The sequence below is a fragment of the Carassius auratus genome, chromosome 6, assembly GCF_003368295.1.
Source record: "Carassius auratus strain Wakin chromosome 6, ASM336829v1, whole genome shotgun sequence".
Lineage (NCBI taxonomy): Eukaryota > Metazoa > Chordata > Actinopteri > Cypriniformes > Cyprinidae > Carassius > Carassius auratus.
In genome coordinates this window covers 20,763,922-20,779,718 of record NC_039248.1, presented here as the reverse complement: position 1 = coordinate 20,779,718, position 15,797 = coordinate 20,763,922, and the positions used below count along the sequence as shown (strand labels likewise).

The 15,797-nt window shown below is 40.1% G+C and overlaps 1 protein-coding gene across 13 annotated transcripts in view; it reads left to right on the top strand.

Moving 5' to 3' along the window:
• Positions 1–15,355, top strand: part of LOC113100562 (microtubule associated serine/threonine kinase 2) — a 135,917-nt gene extending 120,562 nt beyond the window's left edge. For all 13 annotated transcript variants that reach the window (XM_026265237.1, XM_026265241.1, XM_026265239.1 and 10 more), the window contains 19 exons: positions 447–548; positions 2,176–2,308; positions 2,625–2,695; positions 2,818–2,927; positions 3,081–3,289; positions 3,395–3,533; positions 5,319–5,451; positions 5,546–5,711; positions 6,050–6,151; positions 6,354–6,476; positions 6,613–6,722; positions 6,857–7,011; positions 7,137–7,429; positions 7,620–7,829; positions 8,100–8,326; positions 9,277–9,399; positions 9,481–9,617; positions 9,741–9,925; positions 10,086–15,355. In XM_026265237.1, coding sequence (XP_026121022.1) covers positions 447–548; positions 2,176–2,308; positions 2,625–2,695; positions 2,818–2,927; positions 3,081–3,289; positions 3,395–3,533; positions 5,319–5,451; positions 5,546–5,711; positions 6,050–6,151; positions 6,354–6,476; positions 6,613–6,722; positions 6,857–7,011; positions 7,137–7,429; positions 7,620–7,829; positions 8,100–8,326; positions 9,277–9,399; positions 9,481–9,617; positions 9,741–9,925; positions 10,086–12,046 — 4,689 coding nt within the window. In that variant the 3' untranslated portion in view covers positions 12,047–15,355. The remainder of the gene's footprint in view (positions 1–446; positions 549–2,175; positions 2,309–2,624; positions 2,696–2,817; positions 2,928–3,080; positions 3,290–3,394; positions 3,534–5,318; positions 5,452–5,545; positions 5,712–6,049; positions 6,152–6,353; positions 6,477–6,612; positions 6,723–6,856; positions 7,012–7,136; positions 7,430–7,619; positions 7,830–8,099; positions 8,327–9,276; positions 9,400–9,480; positions 9,618–9,740; positions 9,926–10,085) is intronic.
• Positions 15,356–15,797: the final 442 nt, after the last annotated feature.

Sequence of the window (15,797 nt, the reverse complement as noted above, 5' to 3'; positions counted from 1 at the left end):
CTGAGGTGGCAGTCCTGTCTGTCAGAGATGGCTCTATTACTGTCAGCCGGCTGTTTAACCATCAGCCCTGAACGGCTCTTCTCTATTCTATTGATGAACTCTCTCCTTTCTGCTGCTTTACACTCTTCCTTTTTATGTACTCTCTTTGTACACCTCATTCAATTATCTCTTGTTGTAGTGCTTTGAGTGTCAGAAATCTCCACTGATATTGCTTCCGACTCATTCGTCACTGGGAAAGCGGAAGGTCAAGTTAAAAGCATTACATTGTAGTATATAATATTCCACCCAGTGTGCTATAATATGTATCTTATATGTATTGCTCATTTTGACAAATGTAGATTATTAAAGTGTTCATTTCATAAAAGTACACACTGAATACTGTGATTAGTATGTTGGTATGCTATTTCAAATCGGTTTTTTTTTTTTTTTTTTCTGTTTGTTGCCAGGCTCATGAGCGTTCAGAAAGTGGGGAGGTGACATTTGTCACCCAGCTGGTTAAAAAGCTGATGATTATCATCGCCCGACCCGCCCGTCTGCTGGAGTGTTTGGTAAGCACTGATAATTTAAAGGAGTCTAATCTGGACATTATTTGTTCCGAGGCTTCAGAGCAAACTGCCGTACCATAGTTAATGAAGCACATGCTAAGCACCGTATAATTAAAATGCTAGATTTGCCTTGAGGAATGTGCATTTTAAATCAAGGCCACATTGTAAAGCTTCAAAATACATAGTGATTTGTCAGATTTGCTGCATTGTTAAAAAAAAAATTAAATCAAGCCAGACATTATGGAAAAACATGTAAACACAAAAGCTGGCTACCACAAGAAGCAGCAGGGCTCCGTGTCTGTGGCCACATGTGTATTTTGAGTAATCTGGTGCATTCAGTAGTATGACAACATACAGTACAGCTCAGCACTGATGGAGGACCAGCAGCTGAGAGAGCAATGAGCTGTTAAACTATTCTGCTTCATGTGTGCACAATGCATCCCAAATACCTCAGTGTGGCACCTGGACCCAAACCTGCCTCAATAAGCACATGAAAAATATTCTGAAGTGTTCATTAAATTAAGGACAGTAATAATGGCCCTTGCTGGGCCGTTTGTTTGGTTCTTATTTTATTCATATTCTTCAATTATATTTTGTAAAAAATACTGTATATGTAGAATTATTTTAACTATTTGTGTGAATGACCCTAAATAAGAGGACCTTTTAGCCTGTTACAAAAAGTCCTATGATTATAATGATTATAAATATTTGTCTGGAATCAGGATTCAAGAAACAAGTAATACGTTTATCATAATTTGACAATTTAGTTCTGAAATATTTGATGTTTGATCTATTTAGGGTTCCCACTCTTAGCCAAATCAAAGTCCCATTCAGAGTCAAATTCCCTGACTTTCCCTGACTAAAAAGCTGAATTTCCATGACTTGTAATGAACAGAAAAAAGGTAGCTGTTGTTCTCCTTCTCCCATATTTCTTTGTTTGATAGTACCGTATTTTCCGGACTATATATATATATATATATATATATATATATATATATATATATTTTCATAGTTTGGCTGGTCCTGTGACTTATACTCAGGTGCGACTTATAGTCCGAAAAATATGGTAGTTTTACAAACTTTACTATTGCTTTTCTGTCAGCTTTTGAATTGGTCATTTTGCAAGAAAAGCTCTTGAAATTGATATTTTTCCTGGCATGTTTACCTTTGTTAAAAGGTACAGCCTTGTGACTGCATTTGACTTAAGTGATTGACAGTTGATAAATGGTTAGGGAATAAAATGGCGCTGAAAATAGCCTTAACAATAGGCAAAACGCATGAAAAAAAACACACACACACACAAAATACATTATGATAAATGGAAATTGGAAAACAAAAAAATCCCTTATATCAACCCCCCCCCCACACACACACACACACAATTTTATTTTTTTATTTATAATAAATAAATAAATCCCTCACTTTCGATGTCTGGAATATACCTTTTTAAATTCCATGATATTCCAAAAATTCCATGTGCTGAAACCTATCTATTCCAGACAGCATCAGAAGTGTACCAAAAAAAAAATTCCAATACCTTAATAAATTAAATGATTGGGGAGTTGATGTCAGATTTTAATATTCATATCATGAACCTAAAATACTCCCTAATTCACCCTATGTGTTGTAGGAGTTTGATCCAGAAGAGTTTTACCACCTGTTAGAGGCTGCTGAGGGTCATGCTAAAGAAGGTCAGTGCATCAAGTCTGACATCCCTCGATACATCATCAGCCAGCTGGGCCTCACCAGGGACCCCCTTGAGGGTAAGAACGCTACTTACAGTGGCCTCAAAAGCATTTGAACACTAGGCTACACTTAAAAATTGGATGAGATGCAAAAATAAATAAAAATCAGACCATGTGGCATCTGCAGAAACAAATGATATTTGTTTTGATATTTTGTTATCTAATACATTGATACATTTTTAGGTGTGGCATAAGTGTCCAGAAGCTTTTTGGGATTGTATGAAGCAACTCTGTTATTAGGTTTGTTGTAATAAATCAGGAACCAATGACATTCATGTTGTTTTTCAATGACATCTGTTTGCTTTCTTTCAATTTTTTCACTCTCGCTCTCTAGAAATGGCCCAGCTGAGCAGCTATGACAGCGGTAACCCTGAAACGCCAGAGACAGAGACAGATTCCACAGATGTGAGTAATACAATTGAGTCTTCAATAGGTTTGAGTCTTTAATAGGTTTGAAGTCTTAAATGACTCTATTGATTGTATATAGTAACATTCCACTAAGACCACATGCTTGTGTTTATCTGCAGAGTCGAGGAGCCACCGTACAACCACTCCAGCCTCAGCCTCAACCCAAAACTAAAACTCCACGTGAGGAAGACTTTGAGACCATTAAACTCATTAGTAATGGAGCCTATGGGTAAGACTTTAGGATTTCAGTTCTGCAGCAATGAATAAAAAACCTAAGACCTTTGAAATTTGAAATTATCTAATTGGCTCTCCACCAATAATCATAGAGTCATAGAGAAGGATGTTTCAAGCTCAATAGTAATACATGACTCTCTCCACTCAGGGCTGTGTTTCTGGTGAGGCATAAGGAGACCCGTCAGAGGTTTGCCATGAAGAAGATCAACAAGCAGAACCTGATCCTGCGAAACCAGATCCAGCAGGCCTTTGTGGAAAGAGACATCCTGACATTTGCAGAAAACCCTTTTGTTGTCAGCATGTTCTGCTCTTTTGAGACAAGGAGGCATCTTTGTATGGTTATGGAGTATGTGGAGGGTAAGAAACACTCTTTGTGGAGGGTGACCGTGTTCATGGAGGATTACAGTGTAGGATACAACACAGTAATGCTGAAGTTGAAAGTGTTTATTTGTGTGTCTGAAGGTGGGGACTGTGCCACTTTGCTGAAGCACATTGGGGCTCTGCCTGTGGACATGGCACGCATGTACTTTGCTGAGACTGTTCTAGCACTGGAATACCTTCATAATTACGGCATCGTGCACAGAGACCTTAAACCTGACAAGTAAGTACATGGAACACCAAACCACAGTGTCTGTAATTGACATTGTCGTCAATTTATGGGGCTTTATTTATCCTTTAAATTCCATTTTACTTTATACGAATATAAAACATGCTTGTTAGGCTGCAACAGATCACTTGTCTTTGATTAAAACCAGTGTTTCCCAACCCCTTTTTTTACCTCGGCGCACTAAGTGTGCCATGACAGGTCGTCCGGTGTGCCGTGGAAAATTATCAGAAACTTTTTTATCTCTATTATATTTGATTATTATTATTTAAAATCAGTGCTATTGGTCATCGTTATGTCTGTTTGTGGGGTTTTCAAATATTTAACCAATGAAAAGCATTCAAAAGAGCTTGTGACTGAACTTCTTAACGCCATTGGATCATCAGATTGCCAGTCAAACCTCATAACTCCACCCCACCTTCATTCAGAATGAAGTGCCATGACACAGCTCACAGACTGACAACTACTACTTCACAATGAAATGGCAAATGGTTGCATAGGGGATAGGAACATAGGGCACACCCTGCGGGGGGGTGGGGGCCCTAAATAACAGGAGGGGTTGTGTTGAAAAAAAGAAAATCATGTGTTGATGATAGCAAGAGATATTGTCAAAAGCATTAAATATTGTCATTAAGAGTATATTTGAATTTCCAATGAATGTAGGCTTGTTACATTTTGGCTATTATTACTAGGTTACTTTTATTATTAAATGAATATTACAATTAATTTGCTCTGCAATAATTTCCTAGCGCATCACCGCATGACTGACACACTGGGAAGATGATAAAAGATTATGCTATTAGCTTAGGTTAGTCTTCATTGAAAATGTTTTAAAATGTCTTTTAAAACAGGTCTGTTATAGCCTACAATGAATTATAGGTCTAAAGCTTAAATAAAATTGGTAACACTTTCAAAAACAACCTTGTCAACACGAAATACGTTTCTTCTCATTGTTTTCACTATCTACGGGCTACAAGAGAAACATTAATGATATAAATTAAAACAGTTATACATTGCATATTAAGTAGGGGATTCGTCTCTCGTCGTCTCTGAGAGAATGTGCGCCGTTAATTTGTACGTCGTCAGATGACGAAAGCACTGTTAGTTTTTACTTTCACTTTCATGGTGAAAGTCGTTCACCGGCATAGGGTTAGGTCTTACACAAATGTTACATGTTGCTTGTATGATATTTACTGGCTTGCCTTCACAGTTTAAATCAGAAATATTTACAATATTAAGACACCCCACCACTACAACCCATGCGACTTTTGGTTCCCAGAGGGGGGTTAAAGAGCAGAGAAGAGTTGTAGCGTTTGCTGTCCAGTTGTAGCCAATATATTTTCTGTGTTTTAAATATCCTATGCATAGTGGTTCATTATTTATATCATGATATTTTGTTCAAATGTATTAAACAACAGCTGAAACAGAGCACCCATATAGCTACAATAAACTTTATAACCTACAAACTGATCAAAACGTAATGTGATTAATTAACTGCTTCAGATGTGGCCATTCTAATGATGAAAAAACACAGATCTCCATTATTTGGTTGTTAAAAACTTTGTTAAATCCATTTAAGTATGATTTTCTGAAATTAGGTGCAAGTGTCTGATCATACATAAAGCCAAAATACCAACTCTGATGATGCTTATGCTTAGTGGTGTGCCTGTGCCGCGGCAGAAAAAAAGTTGGAAAAAAAAGCTGGTTTAGACACCTTTTTAGATAAATAGATGGCCTTTTCATATTCACTGATGTCTGAATAAAGAATGGGTTTTTCAACAGTCTCCTGATTACTTCAATGGGACACATCAAACTGACAGATTTCGGCCTGTCCAAGATTGGTTTAATGAGCTTAACAACCAATCTATATGAGGGCCACATTGAAAAAGACGCCCGAGAATTTCTGGACAAGCAGGTACAGAGACTATTTGCCTCTTTCATTGTTAATTATTGATTTATTAAAAGGAAGCTGTGTAAATCTCAAATCTCTTTCTTTCTCTCTCCAACAGGTGTGTGGTACTCCTGAATACATAGCGCCTGAGGTCATTCTGAGGCAGGGCTATGGAAAGCCAGTGGACTGGTGGGCCATGGGAGTCATCTTGTATGAGTTTCTCGTGGGATGTGCTCCCTTTTTTGGGGATACACCTGAGGAACTGTTTGGACAAGTCATCAGTGGTTAGTGTTAAAAAAAATACTATTTTGTGATAAAAATATTATTTCCTTAAAAACTTCATCTTGATGTTTACACTATACAAACATAAGTGCCCAAACTTTTGACTTGTAGGTATATTAATTAATTTATCATTATTATACTCTCACTTTTCTAAACAGTGTAATCTGCTTTGCCAGTCTTTAATTAATTTTGGAAAACTTAATACACTCCTAAATTAGGACTGTTCTTGTGTAATCTAAGATATCAAAATACTCTGATATTAAAAAAAAAAACTCTGTGAACCTAATTCTGTTGTTGAGGGGACTTTGAGAAATATGATTCGGTATGTGTGGTTCAATAGATGAGATAATCTGGCCAGAAGGTGATGAAGCTTTGCCTCCGGATGCTCAGGATCTCATCTCCAAACTACTGCGGCAAAACCCTCTGGAGCGTCTGGGAACAGGTCCTCTAGCACACAAACTCAAACTTACTTACACAGACTTTGACTTCCTCTGGTTATGTCTTAAAAGAGTGACTTGACTTGACTTGTCTGCTGAGATTAATAGTGCATGAATAAACCTGAACAGAAAGAAGACTTAAATGTTATCCTATATCTCTGTTTTTGAGAAATATTTGAAGAGATGTTCTCTCTCCCTGTCTCACAGGGAGTGCGTTTGAGGTGAAACAGCACCGTTTCTTTACTGATCTGGACTGGAACAGTCTCCTGAGGCAGAAGGCAGAGTTTATTCCTCAGCTGGAGTCGGAGGATGACACTAGCTACTTTGACAGTATGTATTCAGGCTGCAGAGACTGTAGAGTAATTGATAACAAGACACTCTATTCTCTACCTGTAATACAGATGCACACCACATGGGCCTATATTTTCTAAAACCCTATTTGAAATTTTTTTCTTCAACTCTCTAGCACGCTCAGATCGGTATCATCACGTAGACTCAGAGGAAGAGGATGACACAAATGATGATGACCATTTGGAGATCCGTCAGTTTTCCTCCTGTTCACCACGATTCAGCAAGGTGTGAAGTAACACATGCTAACACTCTTAACAACAGCAAAAGTACTGCAGTATTGCTTTTTCTTCTGTTTCTGTTTGCCTTAACTTAATCTGTCTTCTCCTCTTCATCTCTACCTGTCGGTCTGCCTTTTTCAGGTATATAGTAGTATGGAGCGTCTTTCCTTGCATGAAGAGAAGCGCACCCCTCCTCCCACTAAGCGCAGTCTTAGTGAAGAGGGAGGAGAGCGTATCGATAGTCTCAGTGGCCTGAAGTCTCGAGACCGGAGCTGGCTGGTGGGCTCACCTGAGATGTGAGTGAATAACCTGAAATGATTCTGATGAACAAATAATAGATTTCTTAGTCATGTATCTTTGAAAAATACACTCACTTTTTGTTCAACATGGTGTAATGAACTGGACATTTGGGCTTTTGTAGCCTAAGGAAGCGACTCTCTGTTTCTGAGTCATCTCACACCGAGAGCGACTCCAGCCCGCCTCTGACCGTACGTCGACGCTGCTGCTCGGCCATCATCGAAATGCCTCGATTTGCCATTTCCAGCGAAGAGGATGGTGGTGTGGGGGGCAGGAAGACCCCCGTGAGGGGCCCTCGTGGGGAAGATCTGCCTCAGGCCATACCAGAGCTCCCTGTGGAGAGAGAACTCAGGCTGGATGAATCGCCAACAACACCAGGCTCCACTTCCAGCCAGATCAGCCAGTCCACAGTCACACGTTAGTCTTGAATTGTATCTGTTCTAACTTTAGTGGAAAATTGTTACAAATATTTTTAAGACAGGCCCTAGACTTAATGAGATTAATTGTGAGTGTCGATTTATTATTTTAAATTACACTATATTGGGCCATTCTGATAGTTTGCTATTTTCTGTAGTAGTATCTCTGCTAATTTTTTGTGTGATTTCAGCTGGTAGTTCTGGTGACGTGTTGGATCGAGCTTCTCGCTACAGTGCTGAAGGATCTGAAAACTCTACTCCTAAAGCCATCAGTGATTTGGCAGCTCGCAGAGCTCGTCACAGACTGCTTTCAGGAGATACAGAGAAACACACATCACGTCCACTTAACAAAGTTATCAAGTCCGCTTCAGCGACTACCCTCTCACTTATGATCCCTGCTGGTAAAGTCAATAGTCACAATGATCATTTTGGTTTTGCCATGCAAAATTTTTTCTTTTGTTGGTTCCTAAACAACAGGATGACATATGTCGATAGGTTAACAATCCTAATTCTTCTGCTATCCTTATGATTTGTTGATATAAATATTGTACCATGACCAATATGGACCATGTCTTACTAGTCATTTGTTTGGATTGGCTGTCTCTATCTCTAAACATGTATGTGATGGACTGTCACACTTTAACTGTAGCATTATTTCTTTTTTCTTTCAGATCACCACGGTGCCTCTCCTCTGGCCAGTCCCATGTCCCCTCACTCTCTCTCATCCAACCCTTCATCACGTGACTCCTCACCCAGCCGAGACCTGTCCCCAGCTGTCTCTAGTGTCAAACCTGCCATAGTCATCCACCGAGCAGGCAAGAAATATGGTTTCACCCTGCGTGCCATCAGGGTTTACATGGGAGACACAGACATATATACTGTGCACCATATGGTCTGGGTGAGTATGGCAGATTCTGTTATTCTTCATGATGCAGTTAGACTGCATCAATTTGGGTACCGAAACGCATATGTAACCAGTATGTACTAGAACCGAATCAGAACGCAGAGTTCAGTACCTCATTTCGGTGCCACTTAAAAACTTGAGCGATCGATTGAAATATAACGCAAGTGTCTATGTTGTTTTCACATCCTGACTTAAAAGCACAACTCGGCAAATGAGAGCATCCAAGGAGCACATGAACGCAACAATTATACTTGCTTTAATGGCAGCAGGTAGATACCGTTAGCTAGCTAAGCTAAACATTCTTAAATTAAAATGCTTAAAGCTAAACTTCCCTTGTAATGACTTGCAGTGAGAATTGTTTCTAAATCTGTTGTCCAACAAAAGAGAACACTATAACATTTTTACTCCACAACTGCTTCCTTTTGTGATCTGATGTGATGCTTCTTGTCACAGAATGAGGCAGAAAATATTCACAGTACTGAAAAAAGCATATGGTAAAAAGTCTGTTGATTAGCAATGGATTATAAATATACTTAATTATGATGAAAATGCCAAAGATGACTTAACACAAATGAACTACATTGTCGCAGTTAAATGTATATTGTCTTTGATTTGTCATTCAAAATATTTATATCTTCTATTTACTCAGTTACAGCGATAGCAATGCCTTTGTACATATTAGGGATTTACTGAGTTTTATTCCTTCTGTGATGCACATGTGGAGTTTCTGTGCAAGGGGGCCCTCTCGCATCTACTATGAATGAAACGTATATTAAATGTGTTTATAGCGCTCAATAATGGCCAATCCATTTTCTTTTTTTTAATAAAGTATCGGTTCAGGCACTGTTACTATTTAAAAAGTATAAATTTGGCACCAGTATTGTAAAAAAAAAACAAATGATACCCAATCCGAGTATTGAGTGCTCTAACATGTGACTTTGCAGCACGTAGAAACTGGGGGACCTGCTCATGAGGCTGGACTGAGAGAGGGAGATCTCATCACGCATGTTAATGGAGAGCCTGTCCATGGACTTGTGCATACAGAAGTTGTAGAGCTCATTCTCAAGGTAAATTGGCAGCCCTAATCTGATGAGCATCATTGCTTTAGAAATGATAGATTTTCAGATTAATTACTTTTTATTTTGCAGAGCGGCAGTAAGGTGTCCATTTCTGCAACGTCCTTTGAGAATACATCAATTAAAGTTGGCCCTGCACGCAAAACCAGCCACAAATCCAAAATGGCCCGGCGCAACAAAAGAACCAAAACCAGAGAAGGACAAGACAGGTGAAGTCTAACGTTTATCGTCAAATCCAAAAACTTAAATCACACAAAGTTCTTCCCATTTCAGTTCCTCAGACTTACATTTGCTGTCCCATTTATGGTTTTTATATACTTGTATATCCACAGTAAGAAGAGGAACTCCCTGTTTCGGAAGATCACCAAGCAGGCGACCCTTCTCCACACCAGTCGTAGCCTGTCCTCTCTGAACCGCTCAGTCTCATCAGGTGAAAGTGTCCCAGGGTCTCCTACGCACATGTCCCCTCGTTCACCCACACAGGGCTGTCGTTCCACACCTGACTCTGCCCACTCAGGTGAAGCTCCATACAAACTAATGCCAATATGATTTTGATGCATGTAATGTCATGTCAAATCATGTTCTCATTTCATTTAACATTGTCATCTACATACAATATTGTAATTAGTTCCCCATTATCAAATCATAATCATAAACTTTCTCTTTCTCTAATGCAGTTGGTGGGAACTCATCCCAAAGTAGCTCACCTAGCTCCAGTGTGCCAAACTCTCCTGCCAGTTCTGGTCAGATAAGACCAAGCTCCTTGCATGGTCTGGCTCCCAAACTACAGCGCCAGTATCGCTCACCCCGTCGGAAGTCTGCAGGCAATATCCCATTATCCCCTCTGGCTCGTACACCATCGCCCACCCCTCAGAGCACCTCCCCACAGCGATCTCCTTCACCCCTGTCTAGCCACTCACTCATCACTTCTTCAATAGGCCAGTCTTTCCCTGTCAAACTCCACTCTTCACCTCCATTAGTAAGACAGATATCCCGCCCAAAGAGTGCAGACCCTCCTCGCTCTCCTCTGCTCAAGCGTGTCCAATCAGCTGAGAAGCTTGCATCCTCTCTTTCTTCTTCCTCCTCATCTCCTTCTCCTTCCTCTGCTGCTGATAAAAAGCTGCCAGTTGGTGCCAGCCGCAAACACAGTCTTGATACCTCACATTCAGATTTTAAAAAAGAGATGCTGCAGCGAGACCCCAGTCTACAGAGCCTGCAGGAGTCAGCCAGTGAGAATCTAATGGGAGGAAGAGTGTCTCCCGCAGAAAAGGGCAGCCTGCAGAAAGGTTCAGTTCGTAAACTGGGCAGGCAAGAAGGTCCTGAGTCTGGAACTGGAAGTCTGGGACTTGTTCCTGGGAAGAGTAAACTGAAAGACAAGCTGTCTGCCATACGCCAGGATCGCGCTGAGCGTCGAGAGTCTCTTCAAAAACAGGATGCCATCCATGAGGTTGACTCCTCAGAGGATGAGACAGATGAAGGGTCGGAAGATAGCCAAGATGGACGTAGGACAAGCTATGTTCCTCCAAGCCATGTCTTGAGGCCTACTACTGTAATGGCCTCTCCCCATACCATCAGGATGGGACCAGCAGCTCCACCAACACTGGGACTGTTGCCCTCAATGGTTGCACCCCCAGGCTTACCTCAGCCCAGCATAGGACTGCAGATACAAAGCCAAAGTACCACTCAATCTCAGACACAAACTTCAGCCTCACTGTCAATGCAAGGTACAGCCAAGCCCCCAGAACAGAATCCTACAACCTGTATTGTGGCCCAAGGCTCCAGTTCAACACTAGCTGAAGAGTCAAAAAAGAAAGAGTCAAAGGCACAGGACTCTCAGTTCAGTGTAAGGCCTTCTCCGTCTCAACCCAGCCCTCTATCCAGCACCTTTTGCACCCATGGTAGTGCCTTTACCTCTGTTAGCAAAGACCCATTTGTCAAACCTGCCATACCTCCACTGGATCCCCGGAGAACCCCCAAATCTTCTGAGCCCAGGTCCAAGACCAGTGGTAAAATAGAGTCTAGCACAACTTCTGGAATGACCAGGGATATCCCTGTTTCTACCACACCAACTGGAGGCATCACCAAGGAAATGAAGGAGGCTGACAATCGCAGACAGGCTGCAGCTGCCGCTGCTGCATCCTCTCCATCCACTCCCTCTGAGAGTGGAATGGACAAAGTCGTGTCTCAACTGGCCACTGTGGCTAAGAGTGTGCTTGGCCCTGTCAAACTCAACATCCCAGGTACTAAAGAGGCGTCAGAGCGGACAAAGGACCAGCATCCCCAGACAGATCCCACCCACCCAAAGATAAAAGAATGTCGTCTGGAGCGTTCTGATTCTCCTGTCCACTTGAGCCCATCTGCTGCTTCCGGCTCCCAGTCTTCACTGCTGACTGAATCTCCCTCTAAACAAACATCATCTAAATCTGAGCACGTCTCAACTTCACAGAGATCTTTAGAGGTCCCAGGGACTTCCAAAAAGCCAACTCCTCCAAACTCCCAAGCTGGAGAAGAACATCAGGATAGACCAGGGACTCCGAGAAGTGGCACCGCACCAAGGCCTAGGTCTGAAGCACAATCTCAGGCCCAATCAAAGCCTAGTTCCACTACTTCACGAGACAAATCCAACAAGACAACGTAGCAGTCTTGCCGAAAGACCCATTTTCTCCAGCTTTCGTTTAACTTGCCTATGACTGACAAATACACATTGTAACACAAAGCAGTTGTCCTGTTTAATTTCAATATCCCTGTGAAATGACTGGAAAGATGAGACTGAGGGAAGAGATGGATGTGTTTACAGAATATCTCAACAGCTTAATTTCAGAATGTTCTATGCTCTGCCATTTACTTAATAACTGAGGCTTAATAATTGTTAGATTTTCTTGTTCCTTCGTTTTTGAGGATTTTTCTTAGCAGTTAGAAAACCTGGAAAATTGCTTGGGTCTGGGCCTTGAGAGACAGAAACCGTGTCCACTTACAGTATATTACCTCTTCATATTATGTTTATATTACTTAAAGAATCTTCTCTTATAGTAGTTATAGTGGTGCCTTAAAACAAAACCTCAGCATTTCATTTGTATTTCTTTCTGCCTGTTCATCTTTGAAGGAAGACATATTGCAGCAATAAGAGTAGCGTATCCCGAGCAATGTTCACAAACAAACAAAGTTGATTTCATCACACTTGTAGGATCAAACAGTAAAGAAAAACCAGTCTGCGTTTTCTGTCTTTCTCACTTGCACTTGTGTCAGCTTTTAATTTTGTCGGACAGCTGTGAGATGTATGTCTATGAAAATTCAACCTGAGATTTTCCCTTTGGCAGTCATCACGAATGTTGTACTGTATATGGTAACTAAATTTTGGATGTATAGTGGGGGAGAATGATGGCCATTAATTACATTAATGACCTCTGTACAAGTTACTCAATGTTTCTAATAAGAAATAAACATTTTAGAAATTATTTGGAATGACTCTGTATAATAAATCATGTGATCTTTGGCCATCATTCAGATCTCCGTAATGTTGGCAAGCTACATTTTAGCTCAAGACATTACTTGTAACTTGCACATCATTATGTGTAGATTTTGTTTGGTTTCGCCTTTGTTCAGAATTTCAAGCGGACCATTTTATTTTTTGTTCATCAGCTTGCGTGTTTTATTTTATCTCATTTTAAAATCTGGACCAATTAGCAGTTGTCTCTGTATATTTGTTTGCTTTTTTGTTTTTCTATTTCAGCAGACTTGCCTCTGGTGTGTGTGTGTGCGTCTGTGTACAGAAGCATGTTTGAGTGTTTCTTGTGTGGGTTCTTATATAATGCATATTTAAAAAGGCTGTTATTTGTTCGTTTTATGCCCTAGACAGTGGGAGTGTGTTTTTGACTGGTGTCCTATCTTTGCCATATCAGCTCTGTCTGATTCAGCCCTTTGTCATATACCAGGCAAAGATGTATTTGCACAAACCCTTTTTTTATTTTGTGTGTCAATAATATGAAAACTAATAAATACAGTATCCAGTTAGATCCCAGTTGGGGTCTTGAGGGGTTTGACCAGTAAGTGAGACTGTGGTACGTTTTCAAGTTACCTTGACATAATGTTAACACTTTAATGTATTTAAAGGTTAACCTGTGGAACTTTAATTTTTTAACCACCTTTTACATTTATAATCAAAATCAGTTAGTTGTCTGTATTATGTTTACATTGTTTCCCACATCTTTTTTCTTAATGTTCAACACTTGCTCCTAGTAAAATGTCTAGTTGCTAAGAACAAGTCAATCCTAAAAGGCTCTTTCCAACATACTCCTGCCCTCCTTTTGACCTTGACCACATAGAAAGGTGTCAAAAAAGTGTTTTTAGTTGGTCTTTATAACTGATTGTGATTGAGTCACATGATGATAGTATGTACAGTTACTCTATAACCTTATTCATGTTTTGTCCATATAAAATGTGAATGGATGTCTTGCACACTTATGCTTCTTTAAGGAATGGAGCTGTTGATCGCACTGCAGCCTGAAGCTTAATTCCTGAAAAACTTAATTAACCTGGGCACCATGATCAGTGAAAAATGCACTTGTGGCGAGAATGGCATTTGGATGAAGTTGGAAATGCATCTGTGGGCAGTGGGGTTTGTTAGAGTGTTTGACCTGTTGGGTCTAGAGAACTTTCATCGATCCTACGCACTAGTGGTCAAGGCGTAAATATACAGTTAAGAACAACGCTTAACCATTATGTCCAAAAGTTTTGACCTACAACTGAATCCCACTCCAAAGTTATCATTCTCAAACCCAAACTTAAATTGGGAGGGCTTATAGAAACTGCCCTTAAATGTTTACATGTGTTTTGAGAGATCATTTGTAAACCGCACACTCTAGTGCATCATGTCTAAATAATGTGTCATACGTGTAGTGTGAATGCTCAGGCACATTTTGTAGCTTAGATGATGGCAGACCACTAGTGATTTCCTTTCTGGCTGCATTGCATTTGAGATTTTACAGGGTGTAAAGACATTGTGTCAAGAAACCGTTGCATTCACTCGATTAGCCTAGTATTTAGTTTTTCACTAATTTTTTACACATAGTCTCTGAAGACCTGCTTCACATTCTACCCGTTGTGCTCTTGACAAAAATGGAAAACAGTATGTAAATGTTAAATTCATCTCTGCTCCCTTTTCGTGAGCTGCCTTGGGCTGTAAAAGTGAACGCTAACTGCTTTCTCGTGTACGTGATGGGGATGTTGATGATGGTTGGGCTATTTGTTGAGGTGAAGTCTGGTTTCAGAAAGCCTGCGGTGGTCATCCATCAATGTCCCGCAGCCACATGCCACCATGCACGCACTAGTGAAATGTAATCTCACACACCGTCTAGAGCAAATTTAGCCGCCACCTCTCACCTGTGGTATAGCTTGGCTCTTTATGATCTAAAAAAAAAAAAACTTTGGAGCACACATACATGCACTACTTACATCTGCCTACCATAAACACGCATATAGGCTCTTATGTCCAACCACTGCCCTCCTAATGTCTGTGTGTGTTGGTGTTTGACCCAAATGGCAGCACAGATGAGATGGTTTACTTTTATGTAAATATTTTTAGGTCTGGTGTTCTGAGTGTCTTTAATATAAACATAATTGAAGTTATTTGGTGTGCAATGGCCACTGCCTTAGACGTGACACAGATGGAATGGGACAATGACTATACTGTGTGTATTTTAAGACCTGGCACTAACATGGGAGTCAATGGTGAAACTGGTGTCATGGATTTAGGGCACTGTCCGTGTGTCAGTCATGCTTTGTCCAAGACTAAAGGAGACTATGTGGTTGTACAGACACGAGTGAAAAGAAAAAGAAAAATCTGCTAGAGTTAAACCAGTGCAATATCTTACATTTTTCTGTTGTGGTAAGACGCATGTTTGTTGTTAATCCTACCTTATGAATAATAAAGATTTCTTTTTTAAAGTAACTCGGCATGCGTCTTGTATTTATTCATGCAAATCATTAAGTTGGATCTACCAAACAGATGTTGCTAACAGCAAATGAATAATAGTGTTGCATCCAACAGAATGTTTTTCATCTGTAATGGAATTACAACTGCCAGTGCAAAACAATGCAAAAACAACTTTTTTTAAGCCAGTTTAAAACATGCCTGTCTTCCATTGCTTGGACAAATGGCACTACAACACTGAATATCAAAAGTGTAAAACTTCTCTGCAGAAGTGAAACTGTAAAACAATAAAAATAGAAAAGTATATTCTTGAACTTGGAGTGCAGATGTAAAAGTAGTTGGTCTCTAAAGATCTATTAAATGCTTCACTTGGATCTTCTTTAGTAAAAAAAAAAAGTGAAATTTTTTCCATGATGCAGTTAAATCTGTTCAATGTTGCATGGGAAGCCAGTTTTAAATA